Source organism: Bos taurus, chromosome 5 (assembly GCF_002263795.3).
Source record: "Bos taurus isolate L1 Dominette 01449 registration number 42190680 breed Hereford chromosome 5, ARS-UCD2.0, whole genome shotgun sequence".
Classification (NCBI taxonomy): domain Eukaryota; kingdom Metazoa; phylum Chordata; class Mammalia; order Artiodactyla; family Bovidae; genus Bos; species Bos taurus.
The window spans coordinates 64,105,113-64,130,281 of record NC_037332.1 but is presented as its reverse complement, the minus strand read 5'-3'; the positions used below and the strand labels follow the sequence as shown (position 1 = coordinate 64,130,281).

At 35.0% G+C, this 25,169-nt stretch overlaps 1 protein-coding gene across 5 annotated transcripts in view; it reads left to right on the top strand.

Annotated features, from left to right (window-relative positions):
• The window catches only part of BLTP3B (bridge-like lipid transfer protein family member 3B), a 93,729-nt gene that overhangs the window by 35,021 nt on the left and 33,539 nt on the right, over positions 1-25,169 (top strand). For all 5 annotated transcript variants that reach the window (XM_005206614.5, XM_005206615.5, XM_059886449.1 and 2 more), the window contains 10 exons: positions 205-243; positions 1,568-1,659; positions 5,946-6,135; positions 6,968-7,108; positions 8,193-8,363; positions 14,581-14,761; positions 18,956-19,039; positions 20,615-20,797; positions 21,531-21,649; positions 24,147-24,288. In XM_005206614.5, the coding sequence (XP_005206671.1) occupies positions 205-243; positions 1,568-1,659; positions 5,946-6,135; positions 6,968-7,108; positions 8,193-8,363; positions 14,581-14,761; positions 18,956-19,039; positions 20,615-20,797; positions 21,531-21,649; positions 24,147-24,288 (1,342 nt within the window). The remainder of the gene's footprint in view (positions 1-204; positions 244-1,567; positions 1,660-5,945; positions 6,136-6,967; positions 7,109-8,192; positions 8,364-14,580; positions 14,762-18,955; positions 19,040-20,614; positions 20,798-21,530; positions 21,650-24,146; positions 24,289-25,169) is intronic.

Here is a 25,169-nt window from a genome sequence, read left to right as displayed (position 1 = left end):
AAGATGACCAAGAAAATAAGGATAATAATTTTTTTAAAAATAAAATAGGTGTAGCTGATTTCAAGAATATAAATGAATTGTTCAATTTAAGTCATCTGATATAATTTGGTATGTCTATCACAATGTTAAGGAAACATCTGTGTTGATTACTGTTTTAAATTACTTTTTTGATGATTCATTTTAAAGAAAAATTTTCTTTTATAGATACCATGGACAAAATTGAAAACACATCCCATCTGTTTGGTAAGTTCTGAATTGCCTCAGAAATAAGCATTTATATTTGTGTGTAATTACTCTGTTAATATTTTGTTTCTTAGCAACATAATCTTATGGCTTTGTGAGCATTCATTCTATTTTGATAGTATTTAGTTTTCTCAGTCTTTAAATGGGAAATTTAAACTTTAAAATGAGAGGGTCTTTAAAGTTCTTCAGGTCTAGAATATTATATTTTAAGTTAGTATATTTTATTGTATCTTTTAACTCTTTATTGACATACTGTGGGCTTCTTCTTTTAATAAAGTTTGATCCAGATTTTCTGTTTCTGCTTTTACTGATCTAATATATAATATATTCTTTAATGTACTTTACTGTTTAAGGAAAGTTGATTATTTGGTCATTTACTGATTCATTCATTCCACCAAAACTTACTGAATGCTTCCCCTCTGCCCTGAGGGAACATATATTTTTATAAGGAGACTGACAGTGAACAAGTAAACAACACAAGGCAGTTTCAGACAAGGTCGATATTAAATAGAGAATGAAGAGATGACTGGAGATGTGTTAGTGATGACTACTAAGGATATTTGATCTTTCTTCAAGAAAAACTTAGCCTGAGGAATTTTTTCATTATGAGAGTGTTTATTTTTTCATATTTTTATATATTTCATATTTTTTATAGTTACATGTTTTAAATCTCCAGGTTTTAGGTTGGGAGAAGCTTTTAGAGGTTGTTTAGTCCTATTTACAAATAAATAATCTATCAATTAGTAATGTACATTCTGAGGTTAGCAATTATGCTTCTGTGAAACCTGATGGTCTCAGGAGTATATGGCTACTGCTGCTGCTGCTGCTGAGTCGCTTCAGTCATGTCCGACTGTTCGACCCCATAGAATGCAGCCCACCAGGCTCCCCCGTCCCTGGGATTCTCCAGGCAAGAACACTGGAGTGGGTTGCCATGTCCTTCTCCAGTGCATGAAAGTGAAAAGTGAAAGTGAAGTCGCTCAGTCGTGTCTGACTCTTAGCGACCCCAAGGACTGCAGCCCACCAGGCTCCTCCATCCATGGGATTTTCCAGGCAAGAGTACTGGAGTGGGGTGCCATCGCCTTCTCTGATATGGCTACTACTTACAGTTTTTTTCTCCTGTACTCCTGTAATAAGCTTTTCCAGAAGGTAATAAGTGCCTTGAGAAAGGACTGAGCATTTTCTCTTTTTAGACCTTTAGAGAGACATTTAAAATGACTCTGCTTTATTTTCTTTGCTCCTAAAGAAATGAATGAGAAAGTAGTCTTAAATAATATCCTTATACATAGAATATCTAATGTTTATATTTTAAATGTATTTTTATTAGTCCTTGGATAAAGTAATAATGGAAATGAGTACATGTGAAGAACCACGAAACCCAAATGGCCCATCACCAATTGCAACTGCTTCAGGACAAAGGTAAGCTATCCATTAATATGTATGATTGGCAAAGGGATTCTATAGTCAGCTCTGTTATCTGCAGTAATAGGACATAAAATAAAATTTCCTAGCCTCAGTCTCTATTTCAGTCACTTCTCCCATCAAACATTTTATAGTTTTAGTAAACATTTTGCAAAAGTAGCAGAATTGATTTTTAGCCTCTTTCATTCATCTTGCTTTCCTTGATATAATGATCAGTCAAAGGCAGAACAGCAGCAGAAAATGGAAGAAGAGCTTAGGCATTCTATAAATCAGATAGTCTCCTATTTGGTCTCTGAACACTTTCTCTGCATAACATTTGTTCTGTGCATCAGCGGACCTTTTATGACTCTTAAGAGTTAAGTTGATGCCTTAAAAAAGTATAGACCTTTTGGGTTACTCTAAAATTCATTAAATATAGAATACTCACACTTTATACAGATTGAATTTTGATAGATAAAAACCAGATGCTAATGAAGTAGAAGCCTGTAAAGGAGAGCATTTCACAGAGTAAAGGAGAGCATTTCACAAAGCCATCTTGAGAAGTTAGAGTGGTTCTTAAAGAATAGGTACTTAAAAATTTGCCTATTTATCTTTGCATTCAGTAAATTTGAATTTTGTTTTATATATAATTTCTTCAAAACAGATTTTCTGCACTATTTTTGGGTGGTACAGGTATTCATGTAAAAAGTTTACATAGATTTTAATGTGATTAGTGCCTCCTCAAGTTGTACAACATGGCAGCCCTGGACATTTTCAGTATTCTAGGTGCTGTGTAGAACCAGTGATAAACTCTTCTTGAGACTGAATGTGCACATACAGGTACACACACATACTCTCCCTCACATTTTCCTTCTCTTTTACCAAGGTTGAACCATCTTTATATTAATGCATTCTGTGAGAATACCTACAGTCTGATCAGTGATTTTTCACATGGGAATCGAATGGTGATCCATCCACTGCTGAGAGTTTACTGAAAGCCAGATTTATCAGATACACAGTTTATATTTGGACTATAGGTAATAGTGATGGGGAAAAGACCTTTCACATTAACATTTTTGTAGTTTATGTATTTTCCAGTAATTTGAGATTTAGAGTTTAGATTATGATTTCAGGTTAGGTAAAGTAGGTTGAAGCAGTTGATCTTAAAATTGGCTAGTCAGAAATATTGGAGAAAAAGGTGAAAGTGAAAGTTGCTCAGTTGTGTCTGACTCTTTGCAACCCCATGGACTATATAGTCCATGGAAAACTCCAGGCCCGAATACTGGTGTGGGTAGCCATTCCCTTCTCCAGGGGATCTTCCCAACCCAGGGATTGGGCCCAGGTCTCTGACATTGCAGGCGAATTGCTTACCAGCTGAGCCACCAGGGAAGCCCAGGTAGGAGCAGTTGATCTTAATATTGCCTAGTCAGAAATATTGGAGAAAAAACTGAGATGTTTATAAGACTATTAAAAGGGCAAAAGTACATCAGAAAAGTTGTTATAAACAAATGATTTATTTTAATTAGGTGTGGCACAAATTAGGTATTATTGTATGCTAAGCAGTTGACAGTATATTTCCTGATTCATGTTTTTATAGTACCAACAAGCTTTATAATTTTGGCTTTGTGTGTTAATCTATTTCTTTGTTTTCCACACTTGCCAAATTGTAAGTCATTTAGGGTGCTTATAAAAATCTGTAGGGTTTTTTAGGCTCCTTTTTTGAAATTAATGATTCATTAGGTCTAGAATGGTTGTCAAGAATATGAATATATCTCTTCAATTTTTTATAGTCATGCAATTTAGGAAAAAACAGATCCATTTGATTTTGTTTTTAGCTAAGAGATTAAAATAGAGGGAAATTAACAATGAATAGGCTGGCCCTTCCTTCTTTGTAGGACCTGTAAGCCAACAGTGCTCCCATAGACTGGTAGTAAACTTTGTAGGTTCAGGGATTTGATTTTTCACTTCACATGGAGATAGATGTCTATGTGGAGATTAACCAAACTCAGAAGAGATTTTTGTAAACTGAAATTTAGTTTATATTGGATGATATAATCAGAAAGATGCAGACTTTAGTCACTGATTCAGCCTTTACCCTTCTGATGGTAAATCCTCCAATACAATTGTAAAACTTTTTAATGTGCATAGATTAGAGTAGATAGATGGGTTTGAATGTTCCAAAGGGTATTCTCAGATATATACTATAAAAATATTCTTCCAACTCCAGAAGTATTTGTAAGTGACCAGTATTTGTTCTTAGGGTCATAATAGCTCTTCCCAAATAACATGTTGCTTAAAGACCACAGCAACCTTTTGAAATAGCTATTATTTTCATTTTACAAGTGAGGAAACTGAGGCTCATAGACTTCCAATAGTATTAATAATACCATAATACTACTATTTATAATACTATAAATAATATTTACACCTTTTAAAGTATCATGAGTCCAGGGATGGTCTTCTTGCTTCATATGCATTATTTCATACAGTCCAAATGTAAGCTACAAAGTATATCCTGATTTAAAAGATAAGTCATCTGAATTTTAGGAAAGATAAGTAATTTTATTTATTCATTAGGATAGTAAGTCAAGAAGCATAGCAGGTATAGAGGAACAATGTACATGATCAGTAAAAATGATGACCTCACTTTATGGATGTTGGCTTTGAAATATGTGAGAAGCAGCCAAGTAGAGCTATCTGATGGACATTTGAATTTTATAGTCTGAAGTTTCAGCAAGAAATCTGATACAGATTTTGGAATAATGGTCATGATTGAAGTAAGATGCCAATTTTGCAAAAACTTTCACCACCCCCCTGCAAAAATGTATTGATAGTCTAGTCTGTATTTAAGTCTTGCTGTACTTACCATTTTTAAAAACTTTTTTTTTTTTGTATTGGAGTACAGCCGATTTGGAGAAGGCAGTGGCACCCCACTCCAGTACTCTTGCCTGGAAAATCCCATGGACGGAGGAGCCTGGAGGGCTGCAGTCCATGGGGTCGCTAAGAGTCCAACACGATTGAGCGACTTCACTTTCACTTTTCACTTTCCTGCATTGGAGAAGGAAATGGCAACCCACTCCAGTGTTCTTGCCTGGAGAATCCCAGGGACGGGGGAGCCTGGTGGGCTGCCGTCTATGGGGTCGCATAGAGTCGGACACGACTGAAGCGACTTAGCAGCAGCAGCAACAGCTGATTAACAATGTTATGATAGTTTCAGGTGGACAGCAGAGGGACTCAGCCATACATGTATACTTAAATATATATACCGGAGAAGGCAATGGCACCCCACTCTAGTACTCTTGCCTGGAAAATCCCATGGATGGAGGAGCCTGGTAGGCTGTAGTCCATGGGGTTGCTGAGAATCGGACACGACTGAGTGACTTCACTTTCACTTTTCACTTTCATGCATTGGAGAAGGAAATGGCGACCCACTCCAGTGTTCTTGCCTGGAGAATCCCAGGGACGGGGGAGCCTGGTGGGTTGCCATCTATGGAGTCGCACAGAGTCGGACACTACTGACATGACTTAGCAGCAGCAAATATATATACATGTATACTTACTCTTGAAACATGACTTTTATTGTTTCTCTGTGTCTTTGCTCATGCTTTTCCCTCTTTTAAGATTTTCCTTCCTTCTTATCTCTCCTTGAGAAAAGTTCATCTTTTCTGGATATATTTCTCATTAATTATAAACAGTTTCTTCCTCTACCGAGTGTACCAATGATTCCTTTTAAAAAAGCACCTAAAGACAAACTCCCTCATGTTTCAGTTACTAGATATATGTTTTTTTTTTCCTCCCCAAGTAACTTTCAAGCCCTGTAATGCCACAACTCTGTTTTGGTTTTCTTAGGTCCTTGCATTGTTCACATAGTAGATGCTCCATAAATATTTACTGAATTGAATTATATAATGTGAACTTTTTCTGGCCTTATCCCTAAACTACGAGATTATATTCCAGTTGGCCTCTACAGCTTTCTTTGTGTCAGGAATTTAGCCGTCTTATTTACTTTATTGATGCCAGTTCTGTGCACTAATGCTTTTTAAAGCAGGCAACTTTGGATGGCAATTATAATAATTTAGAGAGACCAATTTTAAAACCTTTAGCATTTTGAAATAGCATTTTTTTTTTTTTTTGTAACTTACATGTAACCAGACTAGATTGTTTTAACAAAAATTTGTTTTGTTAAACAAAAATGAGTAATATGGCAATTTGTGTACTTGTGTGAGAATATTAACAGAAAACTTCTTCACTTTTAATGATTTATTTTTGGCTTTAATGCATTGTATTTTGCTTTGCTTTCCCAGTGAATACGGCTTTGCTGAAAAAGTAGTTGAAGGAATTACTGTTTCTGTAAATTCTATTGTCATTCGCATTGGAGCAAAAGCCTTTAATGCCTCCTTTGAACTTTCCCAGCTAAGAATCTATAGTGTAAATGCAAACTGGGAACATGGAGATTTAAGATTTACTCGTATTCAAGATCCACAGAGAGGAGAGGTAAAGATTCTATTTTTCTTTTTTTGTTTAAACATGCTTTAACATTGATTAATATTAAAGTACATTTAAAATAATTACTTTTTATTGTTGCTTATATTCACATACTACTAGATTTACTTTTTCCTGTAAACTATACTTTTCTCTGTATTATTTTTGTTTAACTATAAAATGTACATTTTTAATGTTTTTACTGTAGTCTTTCAACTTATAGAGTTAATGAGTCCTATTTTAACTTCTAAGCTACTCAGAATTGAATTTTAAATTTACAAAATTAAAATATGTTTTGTTAAATTCTTTTTGGTTACATAATTCAAATGTTCTTTGTGTTTTATATTAAAATTAAATTACTTAGAATAAAAGTGTCAGCAGCTTTACAGATGATGAATATAATTATGGAGATGTGTTACTGAATTTGAAAGTGTATAATTAAAAGTTAAAGCATAATGAATAGATCTAGAATATCATGTGAAAATTTGTTAAGAGATACATTTTCTTTTTTGGCTGCACTTGGTCTTCACTGCAGTATGAGTGCTTTTCTCAAGTTGTGACACGCAGGGTCTTCTCTCATTGCAGCCCACAGGCCTCTCTAATTGGCTCAGGGGCTTAGTTGCTCTGCAACATGCGTTGCTTCATGGCACATGGGATCTTAGTTGCCTGACTAGGAATCGAACCCATGTGCCCTGAATTAGAAGGTGGATTCTTAAAATTGGACCACCAGAGAAATCCCACAAGATACATTTTTGTAACAACTTTTTTGTTTTGTTTTTATAAATCTACATTTTTTCTTACTCCATTTTGTGTTTGTGAAGCTAATCTCTTGTTTTCCCTTTAGGTTTTGACCTTTAAGGAAATAAATTGGCAGATGATTCGAATAGAGGCAGATGCTACCCAAAGCTCACATCTTGAAATTATGTTTGCTCCTGTTCGATTAATAACCAACCAATCAAAAATCAGAGTCACACTTAAAAGAAGAGTAAGTCAACAGAGTTACCTTTTGATTCATGAGCTAACTATTGGAATTGATGAAAAATTTTAAATTATTTATAGGTGAAACATTGGCATATTAAAACAGTGCAAAATAATAGGAAATATAGTGCTTCAAGCAATATTTGAAGAAATCTGTTGTGATGATAGCATTAGGTTTAATATTAGTATTTTTATTTTTGATAAATTGAATAGATTTCTGTTACAAAATATTTATTGAATAGTAGCTATTTTATAATTTTATGTCTCCTATTGAATATTCCTCAGGAGTGGGTAAACAGTAAAGTCTTCACCATTAGTAACCAAAACCACTAGTTTTAGAAGGCTATTAAGATGTGACTGGATACTTAGATAAATATGGAAGATAGCTGCCTAAGGATGTCAGCATTTGAAAATCCACCATAGACTTTGATGAAATTTAATGTGGGAAAGTAATCACTTTTTTAAAAACATGGCTCAATTGAAAGAATTTTTCAGAGTATGACACTTAATACAAATATTGTGAAATGTGGTTAAAATAGCAGTTTAGTTTTTAATTAATTTTAATGCCTCCTTTTCTACTAGATTACAGTTAAGCCTTGAACCACACAGTTTTGAGCTATATGGGTCCACTTATATGTGGATATTTTTCAATAGTATATACTGCAGTACTACATGGTCCAGGTTGGCTGGACCTGAGGATGCAGAGGAACCCTGGATATGGAGGAACCTTGGATACAGAGGGCCAACTATAAGTTATATGCATTAACTCCTGCATTGTTCAGGGGTCAGTTGGGGTTGCATTAACGTTGATAATTACATGATTTTAGCTATAAATGCAGAATTAAATTATATAAATGCTTATACCTATGTAACATGTACCTGTTAAGGTAAAGGAACCTGTCAGTCTTTTTTTTACCACTGTTTCTCCAATACTAGGAAATATTTCTTCCATATTATAGGAATTCAACAAATATTTGGTGAAAAAGGAAGCGTTTGTTTAAATCATTGAAAAAATTTTAACTTTTAAAAATACAAGTGCATTCTAAGTTTTATTACTTGGCTTAATTTTATGAATCATTTTTCCCTGACAGTTAAAGGACTGCAATGTCATTGCAACAAAGTTAGTTCTAATATTGGATGACTTATTATGGGTTTTAACGGATTCCCAGTTGAAGGCTATGGTACAATATGCAAAATCTCTTAGTGAAGCAATAGAAAAATCAACAGAACAAAGGAAGAGTATGGCTCCTGAACCTACACAGGTATGCTATAAAATGTTAATAGGAAAAACACTTCACTTTACATGTAAGTGGTTTAAAAACCAGAATGGTTAGTTGTTTTCTCTATGTGAAATAGATTATAATACTTTGAGTCCAAAATTTTTCTTATATATCAAATATATTTCTGTCTATATAGTACATATCTTATTTGCAAGTCTGTGCTTGGCACTAGACTTAATGATAACATAAAAGAATTTTGATGTTATAAATACATATTTTCAGGAAATTAAAAAAAATACAAATTAAAAATTACTAAAGTTCAAAAGAAAAAAGCCTGGGTGATTATAGTCAAGGGAGAGAATGGAAGGATTGATATAAAAGCCCTAGGGAATTGCTGAAGGTGAACACAAAGCTAGAATTGTCTGATGGCTGGGACAAAAAAGGAAGCTATTTAATGATCACTTTCTTAAAATCAGAAGCATTACTAGTTTTTTTTTCCTACAAAGAAAAAGTTTTCTAACCTTTCCTAGTACTAAATACTGAGAATTTAACATGAAGATTTTTATAGAAGGGAAATTGGAAATCCCAGTGTGTAGTGTCTTTTGATAATTTTATGAGTACAATTGACTTTTTATATCTATCCAATAAAAACTTAATGGATATTGTGAAATCATACTTCTATGAATTATTTCATTGGAAATAGAGTAATTACATCTTAGATGTGTACTTTGTTGGTAATCTGGCTGATACATGGTAATTCAGGCTTTATTGTGACTGTCAAACTGTCATTGTTTACTGCCTGCCTGCTTTGTCATCAGGTGCAGGGCTAGATGCTGCTGATGAAAAAATAAATATTGTCTGAACCTGCCCTCAAGGATCTCAGAATGTAATGGGCAATCGAATGTTGCAGTCCAACATAAATGCTGGAGTGCAGAATGAAAAATGGGGATGAGGGACTTCCCTGGTGGTACAGTGGATAAGAATTTGCCTGCCAGTGCAGTAGATGTGGGTTTGATCTCTGGTCCAGGAGGAAATGGCAGCTCACTCTAGTATTCTTGCCTGGTAAATCCCATGGATGGAGGAGCCTGGCGGACTTCAGTCTTTAGAGTCGGACACAACTGAGCAACTGAACAACAAGAACAACTGGGAAGATTCCACATTCAGTGGAGCAACTGAGCATGTGCGCCACAACTACTGAGCCTGTGCTTTGGAGCATGTGAGCCGTAACTACTGCAGCACACATGCCTGGAGCCTGTGCTCTGCAACAGGAGAAGCCACTGCAATGAGAAGCCCGTACACCACAATAGTGAGTAGCCCCCTGCTCACTGCAACTAGAGAAAGCCTGCACACAGCAATGAAGTCTCAGAGCAGCCAAAAAAAAAGAGGGATGAGGAGATTATGGAAGGATAGAGAAGTTTTAATCAACTGCTTGTGGATGGACTTTGGAAAGGTTTCACAAAGAGGATAATGAAGTTAAGTCTGAAAAATGAGTAGGAGTTCACAGATGAGAAAAAGGATATTTCAAATGAGGAAATAGAATCTATAAAAGTATGATGGTGATAGAGAGCATGGCATTATCTGATAAAGATAAGGGGTTTAGTGTTACTAGAGCTTTATTTTTGAGAGTGATATTACACATACCTTGTGAATATGTGACAGCTTCCCAAGTTTTAAGAAAATTGTTTCACATCTTCCATTTTGATGTATAGTCTTTCTTGTGTTAAGATGTCAGTCTGATTTTCCAGTTCCATAATTACTCCTATCCTAGTATCCTAGTTTACAAATGAAAAGCATTCTTCTTACTCATCCTGGTTCTTACTGTAATAGATTTGTCAGGGGTGGATGGTGAGGCAGGCAGGAGGGTTTTGACTAAAAAATCTCTGGGAAATGACAGGCAATTTGAAATATTGCTGTCCATGTTGGATGTGAATGACCAGTGACAGACTAACACATTAGATGATTTCCACTTCTTTGCTTTCAACATGTTTGAAGGAAGATTTAATAAATGTCTGTTGCTAGACTATTAAAAATAATCTTTTTACAGTAGATCACTATGTGAATCCTGGCATGTAACTTGAAAGAGTTCAAAGGATCATGTTGCTTTGCTAAAATAAAGTTGATTTAATTCCAGCCTACCTATTGATGTGAACAAAATTTCCCAGAGCTTTAAGCTAAATTGATGGTGAATCCTTTATCATGCTACCAAATAATTAATATTTATCCAATAAGATGTCTTCATATATAATTCTGTGTGGGAACCTAATTTTAAAAGTTTGATGAACTGAGTACTGGATCATAGCATAGAATAGGGTTTTCATAGGGAAGTAGCCTGAGTTTAAGCAAAAGTGGCCACTAGACATGATGGGCATTATATGTTTACTTTTCCCATGGGCATACAGAAGTCAATGGAAGTTTTTAAATAGGAAACAAAAGTTAAGTATGACATGGTGGTATTATAAGAGGGTAGATTGAAGAGTAGGAAGGCTGCCACTCTAGGGAAGGGGTAGACTTGGATCTCTAGTAATGGTTTGAAAGAAGAAAAAACAAGCCAAACTGGGGAAAGATATTTGAGTGTTTTATCAGTTGAGGATAGAGAAGAGAGAAAAGTTGAAAACTTCTTGAATAATTAGTAATTCCATTAACCAGAAGAATAAGTACAGAAGGAAGCAGGTTTGATTAGGGGATGTAAGGCTAAGAAAAGGTAATAATGAGTTCCATTTTGGAGTGGAAAAAAATAATTTAGGAAGTACAGGAGGTAATATTTTGCAGTATTACCATCATAACACTAGCCTGTTAAAGCTTGCAATGACAATTCATGTATTATAATTTAGGATGTCATTAACAGAGATGATAATTGAAATGAAAGATCAATAGACAAAGTGTTGATGTTACTATAACTTATTTATGCAATATGTAGATAGATGTCTTTATATAAAATAGAATATAGATTAGGAAGCTATATAAAGATACAGCTTAGGAAATGAGAAACAAGGACAAAATTCTATAATGCTACTACCATGACAAAACCATTGTTAGCATTTTGAGGTTATTTCCTTACAGGTTTTTTTTTTTGCCTAATAATCTGCATTATTTCATAGTTTAGAGAGGATGTAGTAGCAAATGGCTATAGTTTTCTTCCATGTCATTAGTATTTACTTAGTCTTTTTTGTCATTCCTTAATATTTTATAGTAGTTACACTTAGCCATTGACATTGCTGTGGAGTTTCTTCAGTGGTAGTTGTCACATCACTATTTTAGGTATCATTTAAAATACCAAGAGTGTGCATTAGAGAGTGAAGTAGTTGTGTTCCTTTGCTTAATTTAGAACTTGAGAGCTTTGCGAACTTGAAAATTAAGAATTTTTTAAAGATTATTCATGAGTCAAGAGTTTATAGTGGCCCACGTTCCCCCCTACAGATAGCATCCAAAAGCCTGAATGTACCTTAGTACGAAGAAAAGAGTTTGTAGGGAGATTAATGCTTATGTTTTTATTTGTATCAGTATTTGTCTTGATGAAAGACAGGAAACATAATTAAAGCAATACCGGAGAGTGTTTTCTTTCAAAATATTACCATCATAGACATAAATAATAGTCTGTAACAGAAGCAGAAGATATTAAGAAGAGGTGGCAAAAATACACAGAAGAACTGTACAAAAAAGATCTTCATGACCAAGATAATCACAATGGTGTGATCACTCACTTAGAGCCAGGCATCCTGGAATGTGAAGTCAAGTGGGCCTTAGAAAGCATCACTACGAACAAAGCTAGTGGAGGTGATGGAATTCCAGTTGAGCTATTTCAAATCCTGAAAGATGATGGTGTGAAAGTGCTGCACTCAATATGCCAGCAAATTTGGAAAACTCAGCAGTGGCCACAGGACTGGAAAAGGTCAGTTTTCATTCTAATCCCAAAGAAAGGCAATGCCAAAGAATGCTCAAACTACTGCACAGTTGCACTTATCTCACATGCTAGTAAAGTAATGCTCAAAGTTCTCCAAGCCAGGCTTCAGCAGTACGTGAACTGTGAACTTCCAGATGTTCAAGCTGGATTTAGAAAAGGCAAAGGAACCAGAGATCAAATTGCCAACATCCGCTGGATCATGGCAAAAGCAAGAGAGTTCCAGAAAAACATCTATTTCTGCTGTATTGACTATGCCAAAGCCTTTGACTGTGTGGACCACAATAAACTGTGGAAATTTTGAAAGAGATGGGAATAGCAGACCACTTGACCTGCCTCTTGAGAAACCTGTATGCAGGTCAGGAAGCAACAGTTAGAACTGGACATGGAACAACAGACTGGTTCCAAATAGGAAAAGGAGTACATCAAGGTTGTATATTGTCACCCTGCTTATTTAACTTCTATGCAGAGTACATCATGAGAAACGCTGGGCTGAAAGAAGCACAAGCTGGAATCAAGATTGCTGGGAGAAATATCAATAACCTCAGATATGCAGATGACACTACCCTTATGGCAGAAAGTGAAGAGAAACTAAAAAGCCTCTTGATGAAAGTGAAAGAGGAGAGTGAAAAAGTTGGCTTAAAGCTCAACATTCAGAAAACGAAGATCATGGCATCCGGTCCCATCACTTCATGGGAAATAGATGGGGAAACAGTGGAAACAGTGTCAGACTTTATTTTTCTGGGCTCCAAAATCACTGCAGATGGTGACTGCAGCCATGAAATCAAAAGACGCTTACTCCTTGGAAGGAAAGTTATGACCAACCTAGATAGCATATTCAAAAGCAGAGACATTACTTTGCCAACAAAGGTCCATCTAGTCAAGGCTATGGTTTTTCCAGTGGTCATGTATGGATGTGAGAGTTGAACTGTGAAGAAAGGTGAGCGCCGAAGAATTGCTGCTTTTGAACTGTGGTGTTGGAGAAGACTCTTGAGAGTCCCTTGGACTGCAAGGAGATCCAACCGGTCCATTCTAAAGATCAGTCCTGGGATTTCTTTGGAAGGAATGATGCTAAAGCTGAAACTCCAGTACTTTGGCCACTTCATGCGAAGAGTTGACTCGTTGGAAAAGACTCTGATGCTGGGAGGGATTGGGGGCAGGAGGAGAAGGGGACGACAGAGGATGAGATGGCTGGATGGCATCACTGACTCGATGGACGTGAGTCTGAGTGAACTCCGGGAGTTGGTGATGGATAGGGAGGCCTGGCGTGCTGTGATTCATGGGGTCGCAAAGAGTCGGACACGACTTAGTGACTGAACTGAACTGAAAGCTTTAAAAGTGGATGGGGGAAAACATAAGAAAAAGTGATTTTTCTGATGAAAATCAGTTTAATAATTAGTAAAAAAGCTTACTTGAATCCCTAGAATTTAAGGCTTCACAACTGTTTCATCTTTGTTTTCCTTTAAATAATGTGGCCCCAGTCATTTTCATCGAGATTCTCATTTACTGAGTACCCTTTGAAATTCTTTTTACAGTATGATTATAGTTCTTACTATGAAGAAGGTATGTGTTGTATATAAGCTGTGTATATAGTACTTTAATTTTCTGTAAATAACTATACTTTTGTTAACAAATTGTTCTTAGAAAGTTTAAAAATATTTGAAATAACAAATCTGGTCTTCTTTTAATTGTTACGAAAGCTTCATGTATAGTTTTATGGTTAACAGATATACAGATCATCTCATAGTATACTTATGTATGTAGAGTTATTTTAAGCTATTGAACGTTCACAAATGTCTTTATACTTCAACAGTATACTATGTTTTCTCTCTTTGGGGAGCAAAGAATGTGAACTCACAAACTGTTATAAACCTCAGCTGTTTTCTGGCTTCTTCAAGTTCAAAAGATATACCACACCTCTTAATAGCACCTGTAGTACTAAATAATATCACAAGTGGTTTTACAAAGTAATTATTTATTTCTTCAGGGCATATAATAGTGTATGTAGCTAATGGATACAGGGCTCACATTTGTTTTCGTTTTTAATATATAGAACTAGTAATATTTAAATAAGCTGCCTTTAATAGTTAATAAATATATTTTCTCAAACAGGAAGGGCTATAAACATGTAAATATAGCTATTCAGATATTAGGTTCATATTCAGATTGTTTATAGTTCTCTAGTTTTAGTTTTATTCCTATATAATTTAGAAAATATTTTAGGGAAACTTGGTTACTGATGCAAAATAAAATGTATTTGCTTATTTTTTATGACTTTATTATTAAAAATATTTAAGTTTTCTTGAGTGGGGAATGACAAATATTTAACTTGCAGTGACAATGCAGCTTTAAATCTTTTAGAGTTCTGCGGTAGCCCCATCTACCCAGCATGCGAAGACACCACAGACTTCAAATGCTCCTGATCTAAGTGACGCAATTGTGAAACTGTTCAGTGACTTTGATGTTAAAGAAACCTCCCATCATTTAGTGGTTTCTCATCTAGATCTACACATATGTGATGATATTCATGCTAAAGAAAAAGGTAATAAACACTGCTATTTGAAACTCTTTTGGTTTTCTCTAAAATTTACTGCACATCTGGATTGTTTTTCATATGTAATAAGTAGTCTTACTCTTAAAATAACTGATCATAATTTTATCATTCATTGAGATACATAGATGAAAGGTATAATTTTAAGGATTATATATTGGTATAAAATTTTATTTTGCTTTGCTACAAGTTAGTGCCTCAATATAATTAATTGTTGGCTGTCAATGCTAATGGTAAAATTAGGTTTTTTTTTTTTTTTTTAAAGACTGACGTCCTTAGAAGATAGTGAAAAATTAGACTTGGCTTTGAACTAGCTTTCTCATAATTTTGAAATTGTTCATAAATTAAATTTTAGTTCATACTCAAGTCATAATTATTTGCACATGCATTTCACTTGATTTTAGCTCAGAGGCTGAGAAGTGATACATGTGTATTTTCAGCATGATGGTTTATCTACTATTTTCTACCCCTTTGTGCATATAAACACAACTATGTGACTAAATTTTTTTTGTCTCCTTACTCCAGATCTTCCCTAAATTTGGTCAGGAAGCCAAATTCCAATTAGGAAAATGTTTTCTTTTAGCTTTAGCTTCTCTTATTTTTCCTTATTTAATGGACACAGGTAATGGGTTAACAGGGAGCTGCCCTTGGTCACTTTGAAAATCTGTGTTTCTGTACTCTAAGTGTTAGGCATTTCTGTATATCCTTCATAGCGTCCCTGGCCCATAATTGTTAGAAGGTTTCATTGTCCTACTTCTAAGACATTGGTTCTCAAACCCTGATGAGCATGAGAATCAAGCTGAGAATCTTTTGTTTATTTTTATTTGTTAGATTTTTGCTTATTTTATTTTTTGCTGTGTTGAGTCTTCATTACTCTGTGTGGGCTTTTTCTAGTTGCAGCAGGCAGGGGCTACTCTTGGTTACTGTGCATGGGCTTCTCATTTTGGTGGCTTCTCTTGTGGAGCACAGGCTCTAGGTGCACGGGCTTTGGGAGTTGCAGCACATGGGCTCAGTAGTTGCGGTTCGTGGGCCCTAGTGGGCACAAGCTTCAGTAGTTGTGGCACTCGGCTTCAGTTGTTGCAACTTGTAGGTCGAGAACGCTCAGTAGTTGTGGCACATGGACTTAGTTGCTTCACAGCGTGTGGAGTCTTCCCAGACCAGGGATCGAACCTGTGTCCTGCATTGCAGGTGGATTCTTGTCTGCTCTGCCACCAGGGAAGTCCAAGCTCAAACTCTTTTAAATGGAGGTATCTAACCTGTGGGCCTCAGACCTGAATCAAAAACTATGTCTATGAAAGTTGTTGCTCTGGATTTTTATAACTGTGAGAGTGAATACTGAGACCAACCCCTGATATTTAGCCATAGACGTTATCCTGCCTTCTCAGGCAACCAGATATCAGCTGCCAGATAAAAAGATGGAGCAGAAAAGGTTAAAGAAGATTTGAAGTTTGGAGAGATTTGTTGTCTTTTGTTTGTCTACCTTTGTGTCGTTTGGCTTATAGGTGGCATCTTCTGCTTTAGTGATTTGAAAGGCAAATCAAAAAAAGTTAAACCAAAATATCAAAATAAGGGGTCAAGGTTAAGTGATAAGCCAAAAAACAGAGAAAAGTGTTTTCTAAGCTCTTTTACATTCCTCATTCTATATTCCCTTATCAGTTCAGTTCAGTTTAGTCGCTCAATTGTGTCCAACTCTTTGCGATCCCATAGACTGCAGCACGCCAGGCCTCCCTGTCCATCATCAGCTGTACTCCAACTCATGTCCATTGAGTTGGTGATGCCATCCAACCATCTCATCCTCTGTCATCCCCTTCTCTTCCTGCCTTCAATCTTTCCTAGCATCAGGGTCTTTTCAAATGAGTCAGTTCTTCCCATCAGGTGGCCAAAATATTGGAGTTTCAGCTTCAGCATCAGTTCTTCCAATGAATATTCAGGACTGATTTCCTTTAGGATGGACTGGTTGGATCTCCTTGCAGTCTAAGGGACTCTCAAGAGTCTTCTCCAACACCACACAGTTCAAAAGCATCAATTCTTTGGCACTCAGTTTTCTTCACAGTCCAACTCTCACACCCATACATGACTGCTGGAAAAACCATAGCTTTGACTAGAAGAACCTTTGTTGGCAAAGTAATGTCTCTGATTTTTAATAGGCTGTCTAGGTTGGTCCTTTACAGAACAATATAGAAGATGTTATTTAAAGAGAAAACCCCTCTGCCAAAATACAGATCTATAATCAATTCTCTGCTATTCTAAAATCCAGAAGGGCCTGAAATTCTTTTTCATAAGTTTGTAAACAGTTTATTTTCTGGCACAAGTTTATCTAATGAGCATGTTGCTACTTATCATCTTTATTTTACCCACTTAGTGTAAATACTTGAGTTTTGCTGAAGAATTACTGTCTTTCATTACTTTGTATAGACTTTTCAGGTGGTGCTAGTGGTAAAAGAACCCTCCTGCCAGTGCAGGAGACATTAAGAGACACGGATTCAATTCCTGGGTTGGGAAGATCCTCTGGAGGAGGACGTGGAAACCCACTCCAGTATTCTTGCCTGGGGAATCCATGGATAGAGGAACCTGGCGGGCTATGGTCTATAGGGTCGCAAAGAATAGGACATGACTGAAGCGACTTAGCACGCATTACTTTGTGCTGCCTCAGAACCTGGTGGCCGTGTTGTGTGTATGTACAAACACACACATACACCCTCACATACATACCATATTACTTTACTAAAAATCTGAAGCAATTCTGAAACGTTAGGCTCCAAGTGTTTTAAATATGGGATTGTAGTTCTATACTAGAAATTCTACCAGGTGAGATAAATTGGAGTTAAATTTATATAGAGAGTATGTACATAGCTTTATACTAATTTGTATTTGTTTAGTTCATGCTGGGTGTTTTATTATTTTTATTTTTGCCTGTGCTGGGTCTCCACTGTGGTATACAGACTTCTCATTGCCATGGCCTCTCTTGTAGAGCACAGGCTCCAGGCACACGGATTTCAGAAGTTGCAGCAGGTGAGCTTGGTAGTTGTGGCTCACGGGCTGTAGAGCATAGGCTCAGTAATTGTGGTGCATGGCCTTAGCTGCTCCGCAGCATGTGAAATCTTCCTGGACCAGGGATCGAACCCTTGTCCTCTGCATTGGCAGACAGATTCTTATCTACTGTACCACTAGGAAAATACTGTCCGGCCTGTTTTAATATTTGATTTTTATGTTGGAGTTATACTGACTTTACCTTTGGATTTTTTTTTTAACCTTTTAATTTTTTTCTTTCTAGTTTTATCAAGATACAATTGTCATGTAACACTGCATAAGTTTAAGGCATACAACATACTGATTTGACTTACATACGTTATGAAATGACCATCATAGTAAATATAGTGCCCATCCATCATCTCATAGAGACACAAAATTAAAGAAATGAAAAAAATATTGCCTTGTGATGAGAATTCCTAGGATTTATTTTCTTAACAACTTTCATATATAACATGCAGCAGTGTTAATTATATGTATCATGTTGTACATTATATTCCTAGTACTTGTAACTATGAAAGTTTATACCTTTTGACTGCCTTTATCCCGTTCTCCCTTACCCTATCTATAACTCATGTATATGTGGAGTCTAAAACACAAAATATATGAACAGACATAACAAAATAGAAACAGTTTTAGATACTTCCAGTCTTAATGTAGCTATGTGACTTTAGATAATTCACCTAAACTAGTAGATTCAATTGCTTCTTCAATAGGAGGCAAGATGGTGTAATGTAGTGGTTAAGATTTCCTGGTTTCAAAACCAGCTCTGCACTTACTGGTTGTACAACCTTGACCTATTTAATTTTGTTAAGTAAATAGATTAATGTTACCTGTTTTATAGATTCATCATGAAGAACAAATAAGTACACTTAAAATTTTTAAAACAGTGCCTGGCATCTGGTTAGGGCAGTAAATATTAAAGTTCTGCTATTCTTGTATCCTTACCTTTTAGCTTAGTACTTGCATATGATAAGGGCTCAATAAATATTTACTGGATTGAATGCATTTCTTAAAATCCTTGTTGTATTAACCTTGGTAACAGAGACAGTTGTCACTGCTTGGACTGCCAATGTGGTAAATGAAATGTTTCTGATATTTGCTTAATCCTTCTTTCTCTATCTCTCTTTCAATTTCACTTTTTTCTTTCCCCAGAGTCAAACAGACGTATCACTGGAGGGGCTATGCAACTGTCTTTTACACAGCTAACTATAGATTATTATCCTTATCACAAAGCAGGTTTGTATAACAGTTTCTTTAAATTATGTAAATCTTGCTTTAAAATTATATAGCCAGTCTATTGCACTTGTTTTTATTTAATTTTTTAAGGAGAAAAGAGATCAAGACACTTGATATTTTTTCCCCTGGCCAGTATCTTACGAAGAAAATATAATTGCCATAGAAAACATTCATGTAGCTTATGTTGAGGTTTCTATAGATTATTAGCAAATATAATTGTTAGAAATTGAGAAAGATTAGAATATAGAAGACTACATTTGTACTATTTTGTTAGCTGTGACAAAAGAAAGTTATTAATATATTTTTCATTTTAAATTATGTATATTCAAAAATAAAAAAAAGAAAGTAATGCAAAAGGGTAACAGCAATTTTAGTTAAGTTGTAGGATTCCAGGTACCTTTTTTGAAACTTTTCTGTACTTTGTAAATTTCATCAATAGGTACGATTTAATAGATTCTTTAATAATCAAATATTGATAGGTACTCCCCCTCCCCAAATAATGAAAACTAAAATACGTATGTTTATGGCCAAATTAAGTAATTTGACCTTTTATCCATTTTTGCATTTTGGTGATATGTGACTTATTTTTTAATTCATACAAATAAGGAAAAACAGATAGCTATAAAGAGTTTTCTAGGACTTTTAAAATATGATCAAATTTTTCTCTTCACAAATTTCAGTTTTCCAGTATTGTTCATTTCTGTGTCAGTACCTGATAGAATTTAAAGGACTTTGTTTGAAGGACTTTGTGTTGCTTTGTCTGTCCTCCTGATTCATTGGTTACTTACGTATATTGAATATAATTTTTACCATAGAAATCTTTCCTATTTGTGAGGTAAAACTTGTAGTCATAAAGTAGATTTTATTTTCTTAACCCTTTTTTCCTCCAAAGATACATATATATATCAGTATATCGGCAGTTACTTTACAACACGTCTTTGATGAAGAACCTTTTTTTCTCTATGGTGTTTTCCAGGATTCTGTCTAATGGGGTTATGCCAGGTGGGTGAGCATTCAATGGAGGTTGATTGCCAGTGCTGCTTCTTATTGAAACTTTGAGTGATGGTCTGCTAAGCCTGGGTTATAGATACAAATCCTCCCAGGTTATTTTCTTTTAATACTCTCTCTCAATTCTAAATATTTTACTCATATTTTATAGGAAGATTAATGTCTGTAGTCGGTGAAAGCTTCAAATTTATTGGAAGATTAAAGAATCCCTTGAGAAAATAAATATATTACTAGAAGCTTTCGGTTCGGTTCAGTTCAGTTCAGTTGCTCAGACTCTTTGTGACCCCATGGACTGCAGCACGCCAGGCTCCCTGTCCATTACCAACTCCCGGAGCTTGCTCAGACTCATGTCCATCGAGTCGGTGATGCCATCCAACCATCTCATCCTCTGTCATCCCCTTCTCCCAACTTCAGTCTTTCCAAGTATCAGGGTCTTTTCCAATGAGTCAGTTCTTCGCATCAGGTGGCCAAAGTATTGAAGTTTCAGCTTGAGCATCAGAAGCTTTGCTATAATGGAATATGTGAAAAGTGTATTTTTCAGTGAAATACTTGTTATTCATTTTACAGGAGATAGTTGTAATCATTGGATGTATTTTAGTGATGCAACCAAAACAAAAAATGGATGGGCCAACGAGTTGTTACATGAATTTGAGTGCAACGTTGAAATGCTTAAACAGGCTGTAAAGGATCATAATGTAGGTTCACCTCCTAAATCCCCAACACATGCCTCTCCCCAGCACACACAAACAGGTATTTTACCTATAACAACATTATGTCATTCCCCTAGTATTAATTGTGTGTGTGTATATGTGTGAATGTGTATGTTCACCATATGATATTTTCTGTAAATAAGTATTGTGTTTGCTGCTGCTGCTGCTGCTAAGTCACTTCAGTCGTGTCCGACTCTGTGCGATCCCATAGACGGCAGCCCACCAGGCTCCCCCGTCCCTGGGATTCTCCAGGCAAGAACACTGGAGTGGGTTACCATTTCCTTCTCCAATGCATGAAAGTGAAAAATGAAAGTAAAGTCGCTCAGTCATGTCTGACTCTTAGCGACCCTGTGTGTTGTGTTGTGTTTAATTAATGTCTAAAACGCCTGTACCTCATACAGATCATAGGATTATAGATAAAAGGACTTTATAAATTAATATGACTAATAAAAGTAATACCCTTGTAGAATATTACAGACTCCTAAATGACAGGTAGATTTCTCTTTTTAATAAGAGTTCTACCAAAAGTTACTGTATGAGAGTTTCTTAAGTGTGATATGATTCCCATTTAAAGAATAATCGTCACAAATAAGAAAGTAATCATCATAACAACTTACATTCTTGTATCAATTTATATATAAAGTGTTTCCACATATGTTATCTTGTTTGAGAAATTTGGGTTCATCTATATTTCTAGTAGCTGATTAACAATAGAAGAGTGACTGTTAAAAATAATTTTACTCTAAATTGAAAGGAATTTTTGTTTCCCACAGAGAAAGATTCAGCTCTGAAAGGGGCTTCTAAAAAGCCTTCAGCGTTATCTCAACAATCCAAAGTGAAGTTAATGTCTAGTTCTGTTGTCGTTAGACTTGCTGATTTCAATATATACCAGGTATGTTTTATTTTTTAAATTAAATCTTCTGATAAACACCTTTAGTATCTCCTGCAAGCAGCTCTTATAAACTGTGCCACCATTTTATTTATAAATATCTTGACCAGCTTTGTGAAATGACTAGAGTAGAAAATACCAGTTCATTGATTTTTGTTTGTATGGTTACCCAGAACTAGGCAAAACGTGAGGTTAAGTGCTGAGTTTGCCATACTGCTAAGTCTGCGCAAGACTTCTGACTCCAACCATAGGTTTTCGGATTTCCCTGATTGGCCTGCAGGTTTGAGAATTCACTAGAAAAACTCACAGAACACACTCAAATCAGTTACGCTCAGCGTCTCATTTATTACAGGGGAGGGATATAAATTAGACAATAGGAAGAGAGCCTAGAGTGAAGTTTGAGAGGGCTCCAAGTTCAGAACATCTTTGCCTCCCAGGATGAACATTTAATAATATGCATGAAATATTGCCCGTGTAGTTGAATTCAGTCTCTATGGGTGGACTTGATTCCAGATGACACGAGCCTTCACCCTCTAAATACCACTAAGACTTACCAAGTGTGGTCAGTCCCATTCTGATTCATTTTGTAAAGCATATACTATCAGTTGTGGGCTCAGAGGTCTTTCATGAATAGGAAATTCCAAGAGTTTAGAATTAGCTCCCAGGAGCAGGAACAAAGACCAGACAGACTTCTCTTTGGAGGCCAGATTCCATATTACACAAAGGTCTTCATGGAGGAAACTAAAATACAGTTTTTGCTTAATCAAACTAAGTATTGATTATCCTGTGAACATTACTTTATAGCTAAGAACTCTGTCCCATTTATACTAACAGTCTTATTCAGGCTATAATTATACAACATGGTCTGACATCCCAATCGTTGAGACCAACACAATAGGGAAATGACCCTTTTTTTTTTAAAATAAAGGATTTCAAGTATATATTATCATTTATGAATTATTCTGGTATATTTTGATAAGTCTATGTCTTTGAAACTTGGTTTTATCTGAAACATTTTCATTTTACTTAGTAATTTTTAACTGGGGCCAGTTATGCCCTTCAGGGGACACTTGGTGATGTCTGAGGACAGTTGTCACAGCTGGGGGAGGTAGTCACATCTGGAGGGGGTTGCTGCTAATGTCTAGTGGGTAGAGATAGTGATGCTGCTGAACATTCTACAGCCCCCAAAACAAAGAATTATCTGTCCTCAGATATCAATGATGCCAGTTTGGAGATGCATTGATGCAAGAGTTATTTTCTTATTGTGCAATTGTTTCTTTCTTAGTATTCTGTATGTAATGCATTATATTTGAATAAGTTCATATGGAAATGGGGAAGGAGGATCACCCATAATCCTGTATGATTAAGGATGAAGTACAATAAAGAAATCCCACATACACAGAGAACCAAAACAGAGCAAAAATAACTGGAAGAAAATAAGATAGTATGTTCATCCCAATTTGAAAAACTTTTTAACTGTTAAAAGAAAAAGGAAAAAAACTATTATCTACTAAAATAACTTGACACTCTAGAGTTGAAAAGAATTTGTTTCCATGAGTACATAGAAAAACTTATCAGATAATAAAAGGGACTGACTTAAATTTAGTTTGATTAGCAATTTATAAAAAGGAAACAAACCAGTGAAGAGTATCTACTTTGTGTGAGAAATATACATGTTTGTTGAATGAATGAAAAAAAATAACTTTGAGATACATCCCTGGGTCTGCTAAGCAAGCATAAATAAATGAAATTGATAAGATGCTGTCTGTTGAACTTTGAAGAGTTGTATACATGCTTTTGATGTAATTATAATTAGCTGTTTTGTGGAGAGTGAAAGATGTGTAATGTGAATCTTAAAACTAATAGTTTTTTTGGAAGAAAGCTCAGACTGTTTGACAGGAGCATTTATAGTTGCACTGTTATTTTTAAATTTTTATTGTGGTAAAATATACATAACATTTATCATTTTAGCCATTTTTAAGTGTAAAGTTCATTGACATTAAGTATATTCACATTATTGTGTGATTATCACCACTGCGCATCTCCATAATTTTTTTATTATTCTAAACAAAAGATCTGTATATAGTTATGTTATTTTTCATAATAATGAATTATAGTAAAGAATTATTATGAAGTACGTAGTTGGGAAGTAGTCTAGTCTTTAAAACTTGAATCTTGTCCTGACTCTGCCATTTGTATATTTGTACTGTCTTACAGAAATATTTTGTTGTTGTAAGCCTCAGAGTAGTAAATTTGCAAAGAAATTTGTACAGAATTGAGTTTGTCATTGATGAGAATCCAAAGAGTTTATGTTTTTATAAGTTGAATTGTATTATTTTAAAACAGTTTTATGTGAAATTAAATATATAATAAAGATTACATTGGCAGTTAATTATTGGAAATAGTTTTAAGAATTTGAAGTGATGTTTGTGTTGCATAAATCTTTGGTGGAAAGGGCTTTGTTTAGTGTTACTTCAATAAACTTAATTTCTTTTTTTAGGTCTCTACAGCAGAACAATGTCGATCTTCCCCTAAAAGTATGATTTCTTGCAATAAAAAATCCCTGTATCTTCCACAAGAAATGTCAGCTGTCTATATAGAGTTCACAGAGTATTACTATCCAGATGGGAAGGATTTTCCAAGTAAGAGCATTTCCTATTTTGTTTTTATTTGTGCATTACTCATGAAGTTTTTTTTTTTTCATTCTAAGTTTTTGAGTTTTATAAATGTGAAAAAAGAAAGACAGAAGTCTATTGTTCTTTACCCTTAATAATCATTGTGTTTTGTATATAACTCTAATATAGCATTTTTACATACTTATTATTTGTTTCTGTGTTCTTTTTCCTTACTAGCTTGTAGCATCCTTCATATCAAGAACTGTGTAGTATTCATGCTTAATTTTATTCCTGAGGTTTGACTCATTTTTGTTCTTAGCAGCTGTTGTTAAATGAAAGAATGAATGAAAGTTAGATTATTTGTAGATTAAGATCAATGTTTTTTCTTTAGTAAAACACATTTATATTTAGTTTATATAAAACTATATTTCATTCAAAAATGAATGATGAAGTTACCCGTTTAGCTATAGAGAATTTGGGAGGCTGGGTTTTGATACCCAGATGTATACCTTGGACAACTTTTGGCACTTGTCTTTAGTTAGAAACATTGAATTACATGAATTTTTATTTGTAAGCTACTTTATGACTATACATTTGTGTTCTTTGCTGTTGTCTCAGTTCATCTGATTCTTCAAACAAAAATTTGCCCTTGTTTATGTGGTACCTTTTTCATTATTTTGGTTGAAAATCATAGTTGAAAAAAGCTGTTTAAATGGGTTATGTTATTTTAAATTTTAAGTGGATTAATTTTTAAGTGGAACTCCAAATTCTCTGGCCTACTTAGCCCATTTGTTTATTATTCACTTAATATAGGTTTTTTTGTTTCAAAGGGAATTTCTGATGCTCATGCCTTTTTTGTAAAAAAGAAGATATCCTGGAAATTACTTTGAAAAAAAAAATATCAAGCT